Here is a 16,170-nt window from a genome sequence, read left to right as displayed (position 1 = left end):
ATCTAAACCATTTAAATCCCTTTGTCAAACCTCCTAGATGTGCAGTCTGTTTAGTTAGGGGGGGTCAGTAGTTTCTTACTTATGTATAGGCTGGATGTTAGGAGGAAGTTGTTGGCAGGGAGAGTGATTTCCCATTGGAATGGGCTGCCCAGGGAGGTGCTGGAGTCACCATCCCTGGAGGTGTTGAAGCAAAGCCTGGCTGAGGCACTTAGTGCCATGGTCTGGTTGACTGGACAGGGCTGGGTGCTAGGTTGGCCTGGATGATCTTGGAGGTCTATTCCAACCTGGCTGATTCTATCATTCTATGATTAATTCAGTGCTCTGAGTGATGTATATTGAAACAGAACTTGTGTTTTCAGGATGCTTTCTCAGCATTCACTTCTTCATTTGATGATTGCACATCTCTAATGAGAAAACCCAATTCTCTCTTTCCAGGCACTCCAATCCAAAATGACTTGCAAGAGTTTTATGCACTAATAGAGTTTGTGAATCCAGGAATACTTGGTTCTCTAGCCACATATAGAAAGATATATGAGGAACCAATTGTCAAGTCCAGAGAACCTTCAGCGACAAAGGTAGGTTGGTTTTTAAAGATAGAGTTACAGGAGAGGATTCAGAGAGAGCTCTGTGAGCTTTGCTTTCTGTGCAATGAAATACAGCTCAAGATTAATATTAGCAGAAGCTTTTACCCTCCCTATGTAAAATAAGATTAGATCTCCTCCAATGGGAGCTGCAGGAGGCATGCTGAGATCAGGACATTTCACAGCATCATGGAACAACCCAGGTCGGAAGGGACCTCAGGGATCATCTACTCCAAAACCCCTGTCATGGGCAGGGATGTCTCTCAACTACAGTTGGTTGCCCAAGGCCTTATCCAATCTGATCTTAAACATCTTCAGGGAGGGGACATCTACAACCTCCCTGGGCAGCCTATTCCAGAGTCTCACTGCCCTCCTACTGAAGAACTTCTTCCTAAGATCCAGTCTAACCCTACTCTCCCTCAGCTTCAAATCATTCTCCCTAGTCCTGTTGCCAGACACCCTTAGGAAAAGTCACAGAATCATAGAATCATCCAGGTTGGAAGAGACCTCCATGATCATCCAGCCCAAACTAGCACCCAGCCCTATCCAGTCAACTAGACCATGACACTAAATGTCTTTGCTTGAACACCTCCAGGGATGGTGACTCCACCACCTCCCTGGGCAGCCCATTCCAATGCCAATCACTCTCTCTGCCAGCAACTTCCTCCTAAGCATCCAGTCTAGACCTCCCCTGGCATAGCTTGAGACTGTGTCCCCTTCTTCTGTTGCTGGTTGCCTGGGAGAAGAGACCAACCCCCACCTGGCTACAGCCTCCCTTCAGGTAGTTGTAGACAGCAATGAGCTCTGCCCTGAGCCTCCTCTTCTGCAGGCTGCACACTCCCAGCTCTCTCAGCCCCTCCTCACAGGGCTGTGTTCCAGGCCCCTCACCAGCCTTGTTGCCCTCCTGTGGACACCTTCCAGCACCTCAACATCTCTCTTGAATTGAGGAGCCCAGAACTGGACACAGCACTCAAGGTGTGGCCTGACCAGTGCTGAGCACAGGGGCAGAATAACCCCCCTTGTCCTGCTGGCCACACTGCTCCTGATGCAGGCCAGGATGCCATTGGCTCTCTTGGCCACCTGGGCACACTGCTGCCTCATCTTTAGCTGCTATCTATCAGTACCCCCAGGTGCCTTTCTTCCTGGTTGCTCTTCAGCCACTCTGTCCCCAGCCTGTAGTGCTGCTTGGGGTTGTTGTGGCCAAAGTGCAGAACTCTGCACTTGGCCATCTGAAGACTTCCTGGAGGATGCCTATAGGTATAGGAAGGCAGCTCTAAGGTCCCCCTGGAGTCTTCTCTTCTCCAGGCTGAACGACCCCAGCTCCCTCAGCCTGTCCTCACGGCAGAGGTGCTCCAGCCCTTGGATCATCTTTGTGGCCCTCCTCTGGACTCACTCCAGCAGCTCTGTGTCCTTCTCATGCTGGGGACACCAGAACTGGAGGCAGGATCGGAGGTGAGGTGTCAGCAGAGCAGAGCCAAGGGGCAGAATCCCTTCTCTTGCCCTGCTGCCCACACTCCTCTGGCTGCAGCCAGCACACAGCTGCCTTCTGGGCTGCATGAGGGCACTGCTGGCTCCTGGGGAGCTGCTCAGCAACCAGCACCCCTAAGTCTCTTTCTTCAGAGCTACTCTCAACCCACTCTGCTCCCAGCCTGGATTTTGTCTGGGGTTTGCTGAGCCCAAATGCAGGACCTTGCCCTTTGACTTACTGAACCTCATGCAGTTTGCACTTCTCAAGCCTATCAAAATCCTTCTGGATGCCATTCCTCCCCTAAGTGATTCCATCACACCACACAGCTTGGTGCCGTTAGCAAACTTGCCGAGGATGCACTCAGTGCTACCACCCATGCTGCTGACAAAGATGTTAAAGAGCACTGGACCCAGGACAGAGCCCTGAGCAGCTCCACTTGTCACTCATCTCCTCAGCTGCCTCTTAATTATCATGCAAAAATTGTTCTTCCAGTTGCCTGCTTTGGTGAAAATGCCACATGAGTCAGGGTGTGATGATGTTTAACTCCTTCTAAGTTTCTCCACGGTACTGCAACATCAACATGATTTTATTGCATCAATCAGACAGTTCTGGAATATAATTCCAGCCTTGAGTATTTTCTGGGACATGATCTTCCTTTGTTTAAGACTTTAGAAAGCAGAACTGGGATTAAACCAGTGTAGAACAGCATAGATTGGAGAAGAGCTGAAGGCTACTGTCATAAAATCACAGAATCATATAAACATAGAATCACAGAATGGTTTTGCTTGAAGGGCTCTCCAGAAAGCAGTATCCTACATTTCAAATGTTCTTTTAATGTCTAATTAAAATCACACAGAAAATTACTGTAATTGCAAAGCTGCTGCTTCTTTTAGGAGGAAAAGGAATTGGGAGAAAAAAGAGCAGCAGAGCTCACACATCTCACTGAGCTCTTCATTCTGAATTGTCACAGAATCACAGAATGGTTTTGCTTGGAAGGGCTCTCCAGAAAGCAGTATCCAGTTCTGGGCCCCTCAATTCAAGAGAGATGTTGAGGTGCTGGAAGGTGTCCAGAGAAGGGCAACAAAGCTGGTGAGGGGCCTGGAGCACAAACCCTATGAGGAGAGGCTGAGGGAGCTGGGGGTGTGCAGCCTGCAGCAGAGGAGGCTCAGGGCAGAGCTCATTGCTGTCTACAACTACCTGAAGGGACAGGTGGGGGGTGGCCTCTTCTCCCAGGCAACCAGCAATAGAACAAGGGGACACAGTCTCAAGTTGTGCCAGGGGAGGTCTAGGCTGGATGTTAGGAGGAAGTTCTTCACAGAGAGAGTGATTGGCATTGGAATGGGCTGCCCAGGGAGGTGGTGGAGGCACCGTCCTTGGAGGTCTTCAAGAAAAGCCTGGCTGAGGCACTTAGTGCCATGGTCTGGTTGACTGGCTAGGGCAGGGTGCTAGGTTGGGCTGGATGATCTTGGAGGTCTCTTCCAACCTGGTTGATTCTATGATCCTACATTCCAAATGTTCTTTTAATGTCTAATTAAAATCACACAGAAAATTACTGTGATTACAAAGCTGCTGCTTCTTTCAGGAGGAAAAGGAATTGGGAGAAAAACGAGCAGCAGAACTCACACGTCTCACTGGGCTCTTCATCCTGAGGAGAACACAGGAGGTTATAAACCAGTTTCTGCCCCCCAAAAAGGAGAGCATCATCTTCTGCCTGCCATCAGCACTGCAACTGGAATTGTATCGGAAACTGCTTAGCTCTCAAGTTATTAGGTCCTGTCTGCAAGGCAGGCTGGAAAACAGCCCTCACCTAGTCTGTATAGGTGCTCTGAAAAAGCTCTGCAATCATCCATGTCTTCTGTTTAAAGCTCTAAAGGTAACTACTGGCCTGGAGGTGGGTGTCTGCCATTAGTCATTTCAGCAGGCTCTAAAGCTGTGTTATGGTCAAGGTGTGTGTTGCTTCAGGGTGCTTTCAGACTCTCTTCTCGCATACAGCTTCCTTCAGGAGGTCTGCCTTCAATGCTAGGGAAGCTGAATGTGCTCAGGGAAGGTATCTCAGCAGTTTTCTGTTGGCTTAGGGCATTTTCAGAGAATCATAGAGTGGCTTAGGTTGGAAGTGACCTCAGGGGTCATCTACTCCAAGCCCCCTGCTCTGGGCAAGGGATGCCTCTCAGCTAGACTCACATAACACAGAACAGATTACAAGAGAGCATTTCTTAATTAAGGAATTAGGAGATTTGCAGGGCATAAATTCACAGAAGCACAGAATGGCTTAGGCTGGAAGGGACCTATCTGAGGGGAGGTTGTGGCCAGGAGGAGGTTGCTCTCTTCTCTCAAGTGGCCAGCACCAGAACAAGAGGACACAGCCTCAAGCTGTGCCAGAGGAAATTTAGGCTGGAGGTGAGAAGAAAGTTCTTCCCTGAGAGAGTCATTGGACACTGGAATGGGCTGCCCGGGGAGGTGGTGGAGTCGCCGTCCCTGGAGCTGTTCAAGGCAGGACTGGACGTGGCACTTGGTGCCATGGTCTGGCCTTGAGCTCTGTGGTAAAGGGTTGGACTTGATGATCTGTGAGGTCTTTTCCAGCCTTGGTGATACTGTGATACTGTGACCTCAGAGACCATCTACTCCAACCTCCACACCATGGGCAGAAACACCTCTCAACTAGACTCAGCTGCTCAAAGAGCCTCATCCAACCTGGCCTTGAACACCCCCAAGGAAAGAGACATCCACATCCTCCCTGGGCAGCCTATTCCAGCCTCACCACCCTCGTACTGAAGAACTTCTTCCTCAGCTCAGTCTAAGCCTACTCTCCCTCAGCTTCAAACCGTTCCCCCTTGTCCTGTCTCTGTGCACCCTTATGAAGAATCCCTCTCCAGCCTTCCTGTAGGATTCCTTCAGCTATTGGCAGGTAGCTCTAAGGCTCCCCCAGAGCCTTCTCTTCTCCAAGCTAAACAGCCCCAGCTCCCTCAGCCTGTCACAGTATCACAGTATCATCAGGGTTGGAAGAGACCTCACAGATCATCAAGTCCAACCCTTTAGCACAGAGCTCAAGGCCAGACCATGGCACCAAGTGCCACGTCCAGTCCTGCCTTGAACAGCTCCAGGAACAGCGACTCCACCTCTGTCCTCATGGCAGAGTGCTCCAGCCTCTTGTTCAGTATTTTCCCTCTGAATTATATGCAAAAACACATCTAAACCTGAATTTCACAGAGAACATTCTTAGCTGGAGGTTATTTTCTCTACTCTGCCTGCTGATTCCTCTGACAACTCTTTCCTCCACGGTAATTGTACTGTCTCAGGCTCAATGACATGGGGAGCTGCAGTCTCAAGATGTCAGTGGTGCTCTAGATGTCTCCATTTCTGTTTCTGCTGAGATACTCTCACTCTGTATTGTTATTTCTGTGGAAATGGTCACATGCCTCTGTGGGGAATGATGTGACAGGACTTGGGAACCTCTGTGGTCACCAGTCATGGCCCAAGTAAGGTGTGTGGAAATGTAAACCTTTCCTGGAAATCATACTTCATGGTTTTGTAGCAGTGTCCATAGCACAGATCTCCCTGTAACTTTCCACACTGCCAGGGAAAGTTAGTTGCCTTTCCTTTATCCCAATGTTTGGTAAGGCTTTAGGAACTATGGCTATGAAAAGGACTTTTGCAAGTCATCTATTGCCACTGTGGACTTTGGTGCTTGAGTAGTTTGGCTTTTTCCTCCCTATAAAACAGCAATGCCCAAATTACAGCAGAACGTTGGCTGCATTCCTTCTATTTTCTTGGTTTCCCTTGCTGGGTTTGCTTCACTTCCAGTTGCAGAACAAAAACTTAATGACAAAGTCTTAAAAGAGATCAGTTCATAGATTCATAGAATGGTTGAGGTTAGAAGGGACCTTAAAGAGTACCCAGTTCCAACCCTCTGCCATGGGCAATACACCTCCCACTACATCAGGTTGCTCAAGGCCTCATTGTACCTGGCCTTCCAGGGATAGGGAATCTGCCAACGAGCTCACAGGATGTTGGGGGTTGGAAGGGACCCAAGGAGATCAAGTCCAACCCCCCTGCCAGAGCAGGACAATCCTAATGCAGATCACAGAGGAACACATCCAGACAGGCCCTGAAAGGCTCCACAGAAGGAGACTCCACAACCTCTCTGGGCAGCCTGTGCCAGTGCTCTGTGACCCTTACAGTCAAGAAGTTCCCCCTTGTGTTGAGGCAGAACCTCTTTGGCTGCAACTTACACCCATTGCTCCTTGTCCTATCCCAGGGAGCAGTGAGCAGAGCCTGTCCCCTGATGTTGCAGCTACCTATGTGCTGCCACAGGAACGTGGGCAAAGCACACACGGATCAGTGTGAGCAAAAGCAGTGCCACAGGGACCTCAGGCCATTCAATGTGAATTATACCACAGGCTCTTGATTGATTGTTCTGACTCTCATTATACCATCTTGAGCATAGAGCACACACCTACACATTAACACAATTAGGCAAGAACAACCCAGTCCTTTGCACAAACCCCACCTTGCTTTTCTCATTAGTGGGATGTTCACTTACCTATCCTTCCTTCAGACAAAGTAGCCAGCAGCTGTGGGAGATCAAGGCCAGCACTCGATTGGTGTTATCCTTCTCACATTTCATTCCCACTCCCTTCCTCCTGGCCAGCCCTCACATATTTATATTTATATTTATATTTATATTTATATTTATGTTTATATTTATATTTACATTTTTATATATTTATGTTTATATTTACATTTGTATTTATATTTATATTTATATTTATATTTATATTTATATTTATATTTATATTTATATTCAAGCTCCTTGGGCAACTTGTTCCAGTGTCTCAGCAGCCTCACTGGAAAGAGTTTCTTCCTAATCTCCAGTCTAAATCTGCCTTCCTCAAGCTTCAGTCCATTCCTTCTCATCCTATCACTACAAGCGCTTCTAAAAAGTCCCTCCCTGGCTTTCTTGTAGACCCCTTCAGGTACTGGAAGGTTGCTCTAAAGTCACCCCAAAGCCTTCTCCATGCTGAACAGCCCCAACTCTCTCAGAACTCTCTCAGCCTGTCCCCACAGGGGACGTTCCCCAGCCCTCTGATCATCTTTGTGGCTTCCTCTGGACCCACTCCAGCAGCTCCATGTCCCTCTTATGCCGAGGACACCAGAAATGGATGCAGTGCTCCAGATGCCTGCTTTTGTCTCTGTAATAGAAATATAGCAATGTTTAGAAATCCCCAGGACAAGAAAGAGGGGATATGGAACTTGAATCTTTTTGTTTTCAACAGGAAAAAAGTTGTGATCCTGTGTCTGATGAGCAGGAGGAGTCCAGCCTCTATGAAGGTGTGATAGATGTCTTTCCACAAGATTACACTTCAGACACTTGCTCTGAAACTGATTCAGGAAAGCTGCAGGTGCTGGTGAAGTTGCTAGCAGCAATTCATGAACTGAGCTCTTCTGAAAGGCAAGTGTAAAAGACAGGTAAAGGGGAGTAATGGGAGTGGCTTTCTGTGATGGTTTGGGTGTTACCTGCCCCTCTCCCACACTTAAGAGAATCACCCAGACTAGACTCAGCCAAGCTGGCAATTGAAGAATGAAGCTTTATATTTACAGCTTAGCACAAGATACAAGCAGAGAGTTACAATCTATACAGCTAGAGACAGAAGTAGACAAATTAAAGGTAATACAGAAACACAACAGCCCTGCCAGAAACCTGAGTCCCCAGGAGGCTCTCAACCACCCTTCCACCTTCCTCCCACCCCTCTACCTTACCCCAGACTTTGCCTTATGTTCAAGGTGAGTTTAGAGGATCGGTTAAGTGGGTTAGGAAGCAGAAGGATAAGTTAGGCAGCAAGTTAGGGAGAAAAGTGCAGCCCAAAGCCCAGAGGGAGACTCTCTTGTCTATGTTTTTGTGTTCTTGTTCTTGTCCATCTCACCAAGCCTATGAGTGCAGCAGACATCACCTTTGTTTCCTTGTCACAGCCTAGCATCTAATTCTTCTCACCAAAACATCCCAGCTAGGCTCAAACTAGCACACCTTCTGAATACTAGTTTGCTCTTCAAATGCATTTGGACATAATATTCCAAGGCATTGCAGCTGTTTGCAGAGGAGCCAAGCATGGTTATGCATTGTCCTCCTGGCTCTGCCTGGTTTTACTGAACTTGGATTTTGTAGAATCATAGAATCAGTCAGGGTTGGAAGGGACCACAAGGAGCAGCCAGTTCCAACCCCCCTGACATGGCCAGGGACACCCTACCTTAGAGCAGGCTGCACACAGCCTCAGCCAGCCTGGCCTTAAACACCTCCAGCCATGGGGCCTCAACCAGCTCCCTGGGCAGCCCATTCCAGCCTCTCACCACTCTCATGCTCAATGTCTTCCTCCTCATCTCCAGTCTGAATCTCCCCATCTCCACCTTTGCTCCATTCCCCCCAGTCCTGTCACTCCCTGAGAGCTTAAAAACTCCCTCCCCAGCTTTTTTGGAGGCCTCCTTCAGATCCTGGAAGGCCACAAGAAGGTCACCTGGGAGCCTCCTCTGCTGCAGCCTGCACAGCCCCAACTCTTTCAGTCTGTGCTCACAGCAGAGCTGCTGCAGCCCTCTGAGCATCCTCCTGGCCCTTCTCTGGACACACTCCAGCAGCATCTCCACATCCCTCTTGTCCCAGGGGCTAAAGAGCTGGATGCAGTACTCCAGGTGGGATCTCAGCAGAGCAGAGCAGAGCAGAGGAGGAGAATCACCTCCCTGGCCCTGCTGGCCACACTTCTGATGCTGCAGCTCAGGATCTGGTTATCCCTCCAGGCTGCAAGTGCACACTGCTGGCTCCTGTCGAGCTTCTGCTCCAGTAGCACCCCCAAGTCCCTCTCCTCAGGGCTGCTCTCCAGACACTCACTGCCCAGCCTGGATTTGTGCTTGGCATTGCCTCGACCCAGCTGCAGGACCTTGCACTTGGTCCTGTTGAACCTCATGAGGTTGGCTGGTGCCCCCTCTCCAGCCTGCCGAGGTCCCTCTGGAAGGATCCCTGCCCTCCAGCCTGGCTGCTGCACCACACAGCTTGGTGTGCTCAGCAAACTCACTGAGGGTGCACTCAGTGCCTCTGCCCACAGCACCTTCACTAATTTGTTCACTGACTTTACTTTTACCAAGGTCTAAGATGCTAAAATAACTTTGTTTTCCTCTTTGACAGGGTTGTGCTGGTCTCCAATTACACTCAGACATTAAACATCTTACAAGAGACATGCAAACGTTATGGATACTCTTACACTAGGCTGGATGGACATACTCCTGTCTCCCAGAGACAACAGATTGTTGATGCTTTTAACAGTAAATTCAGCTCAGCTTTTGTCTTTTTGCTGAGTTCAAAGGCTGGTGGAGTAGGACTGAATCTGGTTGGAGCCTCTCATTTGATCCTGTACGATATCGACTGGAACCCAGCTACGGACATTCAGGTCTGATAACACAAGTGGGTTTTGTGTGGACAGAGATGGGCATCAAATGTTGTTTTGGGGGCTGGTTTTGGGATGCTTGGCTTTAAGTGTCTTGTTGCTACCCATTGTTTTTGCTTTGACAAGCAAAATACTGCAGGAAAAAAAAGTCCTCAGTAGAGAAGAGGAAGTATTTCTCTGTCGTATTATAGATATTGGAATTGTTAGAAGCCCTCTAGCAGTCAAAAATGACAAGGTTAAGTTCTGGGATCTTTAGAGCAGTGAGTTGTGTATCTCCTTTGTTTCCTGACCCCTTTTTTTCACTGGAAACTTGCTGTGTTTCTAAAGTGAAAAGAAAAATCTCACTGCGCTGCCTAGCAGATGTTGCTGTCGGTTCGCAGTACCTGAGGAAAAGGGAGAGATTCTGATCAGAATGAAAAGAGAATCCTGTGGGAATGATGCCAGGAAAAAAAAACCACCACAAAACCAAGAAAACAAAGCCAGTGTTGTGTCACAGTCATAGAATGGCTCAGGATGGAAGGGACCTCAGAGATCATCTACTCCAAACCACCCTGCCCCATGGGCAGATATGCCTCTCGACTAGACTTGGCTGCTCAAGGCCTCGTCCAACATGGTGTTGAACACCCCCAGGGAGGAGGCAGCCAAAACCTTCCTGGGCAACATATTCTGGAGTCTCAACACACTCATACTGAAGAATTTCTTCCCAAGAACCTGCTCTCTCCCTCAAAACCATTTCCCCTAGTCCTGTCTCTAGACATCCTTAAGCAAAGTCCCTCTGAAGCCTTCCTGAAGGATCCCTTCAGCTATTGGAAGGCAGCTCTAAGGTCCCCCTGAAGCCTTCTCTTCTTCAGGCTGAACACCCCCAGCTCCCTCAGCCTATCCTCACAGCAGAGAAGTTCCAGCCCTTGAATCATCTTTGTGGCCCTCCTCTGGACTCACTCCAGCATCTTTCTGCCCTTCTCATGCTGGGGACACCAGAACTGGAGGCAGGATTGGAGGTGAGGTCTCAGCAGAGCGGAGTCAGGGGGCAGAATCCCACTCTCTTGCTCTGCTGCCCACACTCCTCTGGCTGCAGCCCAGCACACAGCTGCCTTCTGGGCTGCATGAGGGCACTGCTGGCTCCTGGGAAGCTGCTCAGCAACCAGCACCCCCATGTCTCTTTCTTCAGATCTACTCTCTTCTCCCAGCCTGGATTTGTGCCATTCTTCTAATGGCAGGGTTGGCTTTGAGGGATGATTTAACTGGCATGAGATTGCTCAGCTAAAACAACCTTTAATGATAGCAGATGTAAAAATCTTTGTATAAACACAGTAAGAAACTTTTTTATAGTAGATCATAGAATCATAGAATCAACCAGGTTGGAAGAGACCTCCAAGATCAGCCAGTCCAACCTAGCACCCAGCCCTGGCCAGTCAACCAGACCATGGCACCGAGTGCCTCATCCAGTCTCTGCTTCAAGACCTTCGGGGATGGTGCCTCCACCACCTCCCTGGGCAGCCCATTCCAATGCCAATCACTCTCTCTGCCAACGACTTCCTCCTAACATCCAGCCTAGACCTCCCCTGGCACAACTTGAGACTGTGTCCCCTTGTTCTGTTGCTGGGTGCCTGGGAGAAGATACCAATCTCACCTGGCTACAACCTCCCTTAAGGTAGCTGTGGACAGCAATGAGCTCTGCTCTGAGCCTCCTCTTCTGCAGGCTGCACACCCCCAGCTCCCTCAGCCTCTCCTCACAGGGCTGTGCTCCAGACCCCTTCCCAGCCTTACTGCCCTTCTCTCAACACCTTCCAGCACTCTCTTGAATTGAGTGGCCCAGAACTGGACGCAGCACTCAAGGTGTGGCCAAAGAAGAAGTTCTTCAGTGTGAGAGTGGTGAGACTCTGCAGTAGGCTGCCCATGATGGTTGTGGATACCTCCTTCCTGAGGGTGTTCAAGACCAGGCTGCACAAGGCTTTAGCTGCCAAGTCTAGCTGAGAGATGTCCCTGCCCATGGCAGGTAGGTTGGAGTAGGTGATCTCTGAGGTCCTTTCCCACCTAAGCCATTCTGAGATTCTATGATGATGATCTTTTTGAATGAGGTGGCAGAAGTGGCAATGATGAGTACAGGCTGCAAGTTGTGTTGTAGGCTGCTCATCCTCTTCCTCTTGCTTTCTTCAGGCCATGGCCAGAGTGTGGAGAGATGGTCAGAAACATACCGTACACATCTACAGGCTGCTAACCACAGGTCAGAGATGCTGCTCAGACCTCCCTTAGAGGAGACAAGTATGGAAAGTCTTTGTAAAAGGAAGGGAATTTGGGGGAAAGTCTTAAAAATAGTTAGTTCTTCAATAATTTCTGTGTTATTTCTCCTGCACTCAGGTCAGTTAGAGGCAACACATTAATTGATTTAGACTGGTAGAATCCCAGAATGGTCTGGGTTGGAAGAGGGCTCCAAAGGTCTTCCAGTCCAACCCTCTCTGCAGTCAGGAGGGGCATCCTCAACTAGGTCAGGCTGCCCAGAGCTCTGTTGAGCCTCACTTTTGAATATCTCCAGGGATGGGGCCTCAACCACTAACCTGGGCAACCTGTTACAGTGTTTTGGCACCTTCATGGTGCAGAACTTGTTCCTGACATCCAATCTAAATCTGCCCTTCTCTAATTTCAAACCTGCTTTGCTTTAGCTTGAGTAACTGGAAATAATGGTTTAGTATTTCAAATGGATTTAACAGCTGCATCCAGTTCTGGAGCCCCCATTACAAGAAGGATATGGAGATTCTGGAGCGTGACCAGAGCAGGGCCAGGAGGATGCTCAGAGGCTGCAGCAGCTCTGCTGTGAGCACAGACTGAAAGAGTTGGGGCTGTTCAGTCTGGAGAAGAGGAGGCTCCCAGGTGACCTTCTTGTGGCCTTCCAGCATCTGAAGGGGGCTACAAAAAAGCTGGGGAGGGACTTTTTAGGCTCTCAGGGAGTGACAGGACTGGGGGGAATGCAGCAGAGCTGGAGATGGGTAGGTTCAGACTGGAAGTGAGGAGGAAGTTGTTGAGCAGGAGAGTGGTGAGAGCCTGGAATGGGTTGCCCAGGGAGGTGGTTGAGGTCCCATGGCTGGAGGTGTTTGAGGCCAGGCTGGCTGAGGCTGTGTGCAGCCTGCTCTAGGGTAGGGTGTCTCTGGGCACGTCAGGGGGATTGGAACTGGCTGCAATTTGTGGTCCCTCCCAACCCTGACTGATTCTATGATTTCTTCTTGTCAAGCAGTGATGAAAAAAATCTCCCAGCATGTCTATTTTATTTTCTTCTTTCAATACAGGCTCAATAGAAGAAAAGATTTACCAAAGACAGATCAGCAAACAAGACCTTTCTGGGGCAGTTGTGGACCTTTCCAAGACATCTGAACACATCCATTTTTCTGTCGAGGAGCTTAAGGATCTCTTTACTCTTCATGAAAATTCCAGTTGTGTTACCCATGACTTGCTTGAGTGTGACTGCATGGGAAGGAGTGAGTTGCAAAGTGAGTTTCTTTTTCATTGTCTCTGGCCATCCATTCTGATCAGGCTATTACTGGTGTAAAGTCTGTTGCACAGTAAAATTGAAGCTTCCAGATATTGGCTGTCTCTTTCTAATCCATAGAAGCACTTTACAAGATGAAGAGGAGAAAAGGTTTGTTCCTTTGCAGTAACCAATAATTCATGTACCCTGCCTGGTAATTCATTGGATTGGCTTTGGCAAGCTCAAGTAATGATTTGTTACAAGCATATGGCAGTGTGTGGGGCCAGAGTGGCTGAAGAGCAACCAGGGAGAAAGGGACTTGGGGGTGCTAGTAGATAGTAGGCTGAAGATGAGCCAGCAGTGTGCCCAGGTGGCCAAGAGAGCCAATGGCATCCTGGGCTGCATCAGGAGCAGTGTGGCCAGTAGGACAAGGGAGGTTATTCTGCCCCTGTACTCAGCACTGCTCAGGCCACACCTTGAGTGCTGTGTCCAGTTCTGGGCTCCTCAATTCAAGAGAGATGCTGAGGTTCTGGAAGGTGTTTGGAGAAGGGCAGCAAGGCTGGTGAGGGGCCTGGAGCACAGCCCTGTGAGGAGAGGCTGAGGGAGCTGGGGGTGTGCAGCCTGCAGCAGAGGAGGCTCAGGGCAGAGCTCATTGCTGTCTACAACTACCTGAAGGGAGGCTGTAGCCAGGTGGGGTTGGTCTCTTCTGCCAGGCAGCCAGCAACAGAAGAAGGGGACACAGTCTCAAGCTGTGCCAGGGGAGGTCTAGGCTGGAAGAAGGAAGTTCCTGGTAGAGAGAGTGATTGGCATTGGAATGGGCTGCCCAGGGAGGTGGTGGAGTCACTGTCCCCCTGGCACTTAGTGCCATGGTCTAGTTGATTGGACAGGGCTGGGTGCTAGGTTGGACTGGATGATCTTGGAGGTCTCTTCCAACCTGGTTGATTCTATGTTTCTGTGATTCTAAGGGCAGTAATAAGCAAGAGCTAGTTCCAAAGCTGTTTTAACTGAGGACAGCTATACCAGATCTGTTCCAGACCTCTGAATGTAACTCTTCATGTTACAGTAATCAATTAAAGGCGATGCAGGATGATTAAAGTAATCGTTGGAGAAATGCTGGCATGCCCCCTGGGAGTTGGAAAGTCGAGTTGCAGACACTTGGAGTTTCACAGATTGCATTGGGATGGGAGGGACCCTCAGAGGGCATCTTGTCTAGCCCCCCCTGCAGTCAGCAGGGACACCTCCAGCTGGAGCAGGCTGCCACACCCAGTCTCAGTTTTCACCACTAAGTTTATTGATTCAGGGTGGATTTTTTTGCCAGATTTCTCTCTGATTAATCCACTGCATCCCCTCCCTTTTTTGTTTTCTCCTCAGATTCTTCCACAGAAGAGCCTTCTGTATCCAGAAGTTGCCAGCTTGGCCAAAACCATGTGAAGCCTAACTCAAAGAAACCACTTTCTATGTCACAGCTGATGCAATGGAAACATTTCTCTGGGCAGTATCAGACTCTTGATGACCCTTTCCTTGAAAGGATAAAAGAGAATGTTTCTTTCTTTTTCCACAATGTAACCAATTCAGCTTCTCTCTCCTGTTAAACCTCAGTGTCTTCCCCTTATCATTTGCATCCTCCTCTTCTGAGGGGTGGCAAACAACTGATGTGCAGTTACCTTTTGTTCTTGTGGCCAAGCTCATTGTGTGTTTCTGATGAGGTTTTGGGGCATTCCCACAAAGTGTTCATCCAGAGTGACAGTTTCTAGCAAGTTGATCACACTTGCTCTAATCATAACACAGATTGTACAACCTAACTTTGCTTTCCAGGCTTCTGTTCCTTTGGGATCAGCAGCAGCAAGATGGTTTAGGTACACACTTCTGTCTGTATCTGCTTTGGTTTATGGTTGTGCCTTTGGTCAGAATGATTTATTGCATGCAGCACTGGCAGCTCTTCAGCCACCTGAGGCAATGCTGTGGATGTGTTTGTGCTGTTAGCAAGCCTCTGGTTGGCATTTTGGTTGGACAATGGAAAGTGACATCTGTCTGACTGTGGCTTTACAACAAGGTAGGAGTTTGCTGGCTGAAAGGGACAGTGTAGTGAAACTCAGAACAGTAGCCACTGAGGTCTCAGATTCTAAGGCCACAGCTTGATGCAGTGTCAGAGTGTTCTGGAATTCTCCTTACTGCCTTTACTCAGGAGAATAAAAGCTTTTATTTCTCACACACACAAACTCACCTTATGAAGTTAATTCCCTTTTAAGGCCACTTGTTGCATATTTTGCATGGTGTATTTTTTTCTCTCTGTATTTTTCTTCTTCTTTGAAGGCAGAAGAGGTTTTCCAACCCTCTCATAGTCTTCATGGCCTTCTCTGGACATACTCCAGCAGCTCCATGTCTCTCTTATGCTGTGGGCACCAGAACTGGAGACAGTGCTGCAGGTGAGGTCTCAGCAGAGCAGAGGGGCAGAATCCTCTCCCTGTGCTGCTGCTCTTCCTGCTCTGCATACAACCAGCACACAGCTGCCTGTGCTGCTGCTCTCCCTGCTCTGATTGCAGCCAGCACACAGCTCCCTGCTGGGCTGCCAGGAACCATTGCTGGTTCGTGGGGAGATTTTCATCACTAGAGACCCCCAAGTCCTTCTTCAGACTGCTCTCAAGCCTCTCCTCATCCAGCCTGGATTTGTGCTTGGGATTGCCCTGACCCAGGTATAGGACCTTGCACTAGGCCTTGTTGAACTTCAAGAGATTGGCTTGGGCTCTCCTCTCCAGCCTATCCAAGTCCCTCTGCATGGATCCCTTCCCTCCACAGGACCACACAGCTTGGTGTCATCCACAAACTTGCTGAGGGTGCTGCAAGGCTCTGAGTCACACTGGGCAGGGAGGATTGTCACCAGCCCACAGATCCAGCAATCAGTGCTGTACTCCTTGCCAGCTCTCAGCTGAGAGGAGGGGATCTGGGAGAAATTCTGTTACTTCTGGTGCCTGGCATCCTGCCACAGAGAGGAACGTGCTGCATGTTCTCAGCTGAGACCAACCCTGATGTGACAAAGCAGAAGGGGTGGCATTTGATTGATTATTGCAGCAAGGACGTTTGTGGCTGGTTTCACAGGACTGGTTTTGTTGATTCAGCTTTTATCTACCCTGGCTCACTTTTTTTTTTCCTTTGTGTGGTTGGAAAGGTGATCCTGTATCATTTTTCTCTTGGACATGACCCAGCAGTTGTGGCCCATAAGGCAAATCACATCCT

General features: G+C 49.1%; 1 protein-coding gene across 2 annotated transcripts in view; it reads left to right on the top strand.

The window, feature by feature from the left end:
* RAD54B (RAD54 homolog B) overlaps positions 1-15,155 on the top strand; it is a 75,286-nt gene extending 60,131 nt beyond the window's left edge. For both annotated transcript variants that reach the window (XM_064154700.1, XM_064154699.1), the window contains 7 exons: positions 436-575; positions 3,632-3,922; positions 7,323-7,498; positions 9,218-9,479; positions 11,634-11,700; positions 12,758-12,958; positions 14,308-15,155. In XM_064154700.1, coding sequence (XP_064010770.1) covers positions 436-575; positions 3,632-3,922; positions 7,323-7,498; positions 9,218-9,479; positions 11,634-11,700; positions 12,758-12,958; positions 14,308-14,528 — 1,358 coding nt within the window. In that variant the 3' untranslated portion in view covers positions 14,529-15,155. The remainder of the gene's footprint in view (positions 1-435; positions 576-3,631; positions 3,923-7,322; positions 7,499-9,217; positions 9,480-11,633; positions 11,701-12,757; positions 12,959-14,307) is intronic.
* Positions 15,156-16,170: the final 1,015 nt, after the last annotated feature.

Source organism: Pogoniulus pusillus, chromosome 14, assembly GCF_015220805.1.
Source record: "Pogoniulus pusillus isolate bPogPus1 chromosome 14, bPogPus1.pri, whole genome shotgun sequence".
Classification (NCBI taxonomy): Eukaryota; Metazoa; Chordata; class Aves; order Piciformes; family Lybiidae; genus Pogoniulus; species Pogoniulus pusillus.
Note: the sequence above shows the minus strand (reverse complement) of the source record. Positions and strands in the feature narration are given on the sequence as shown.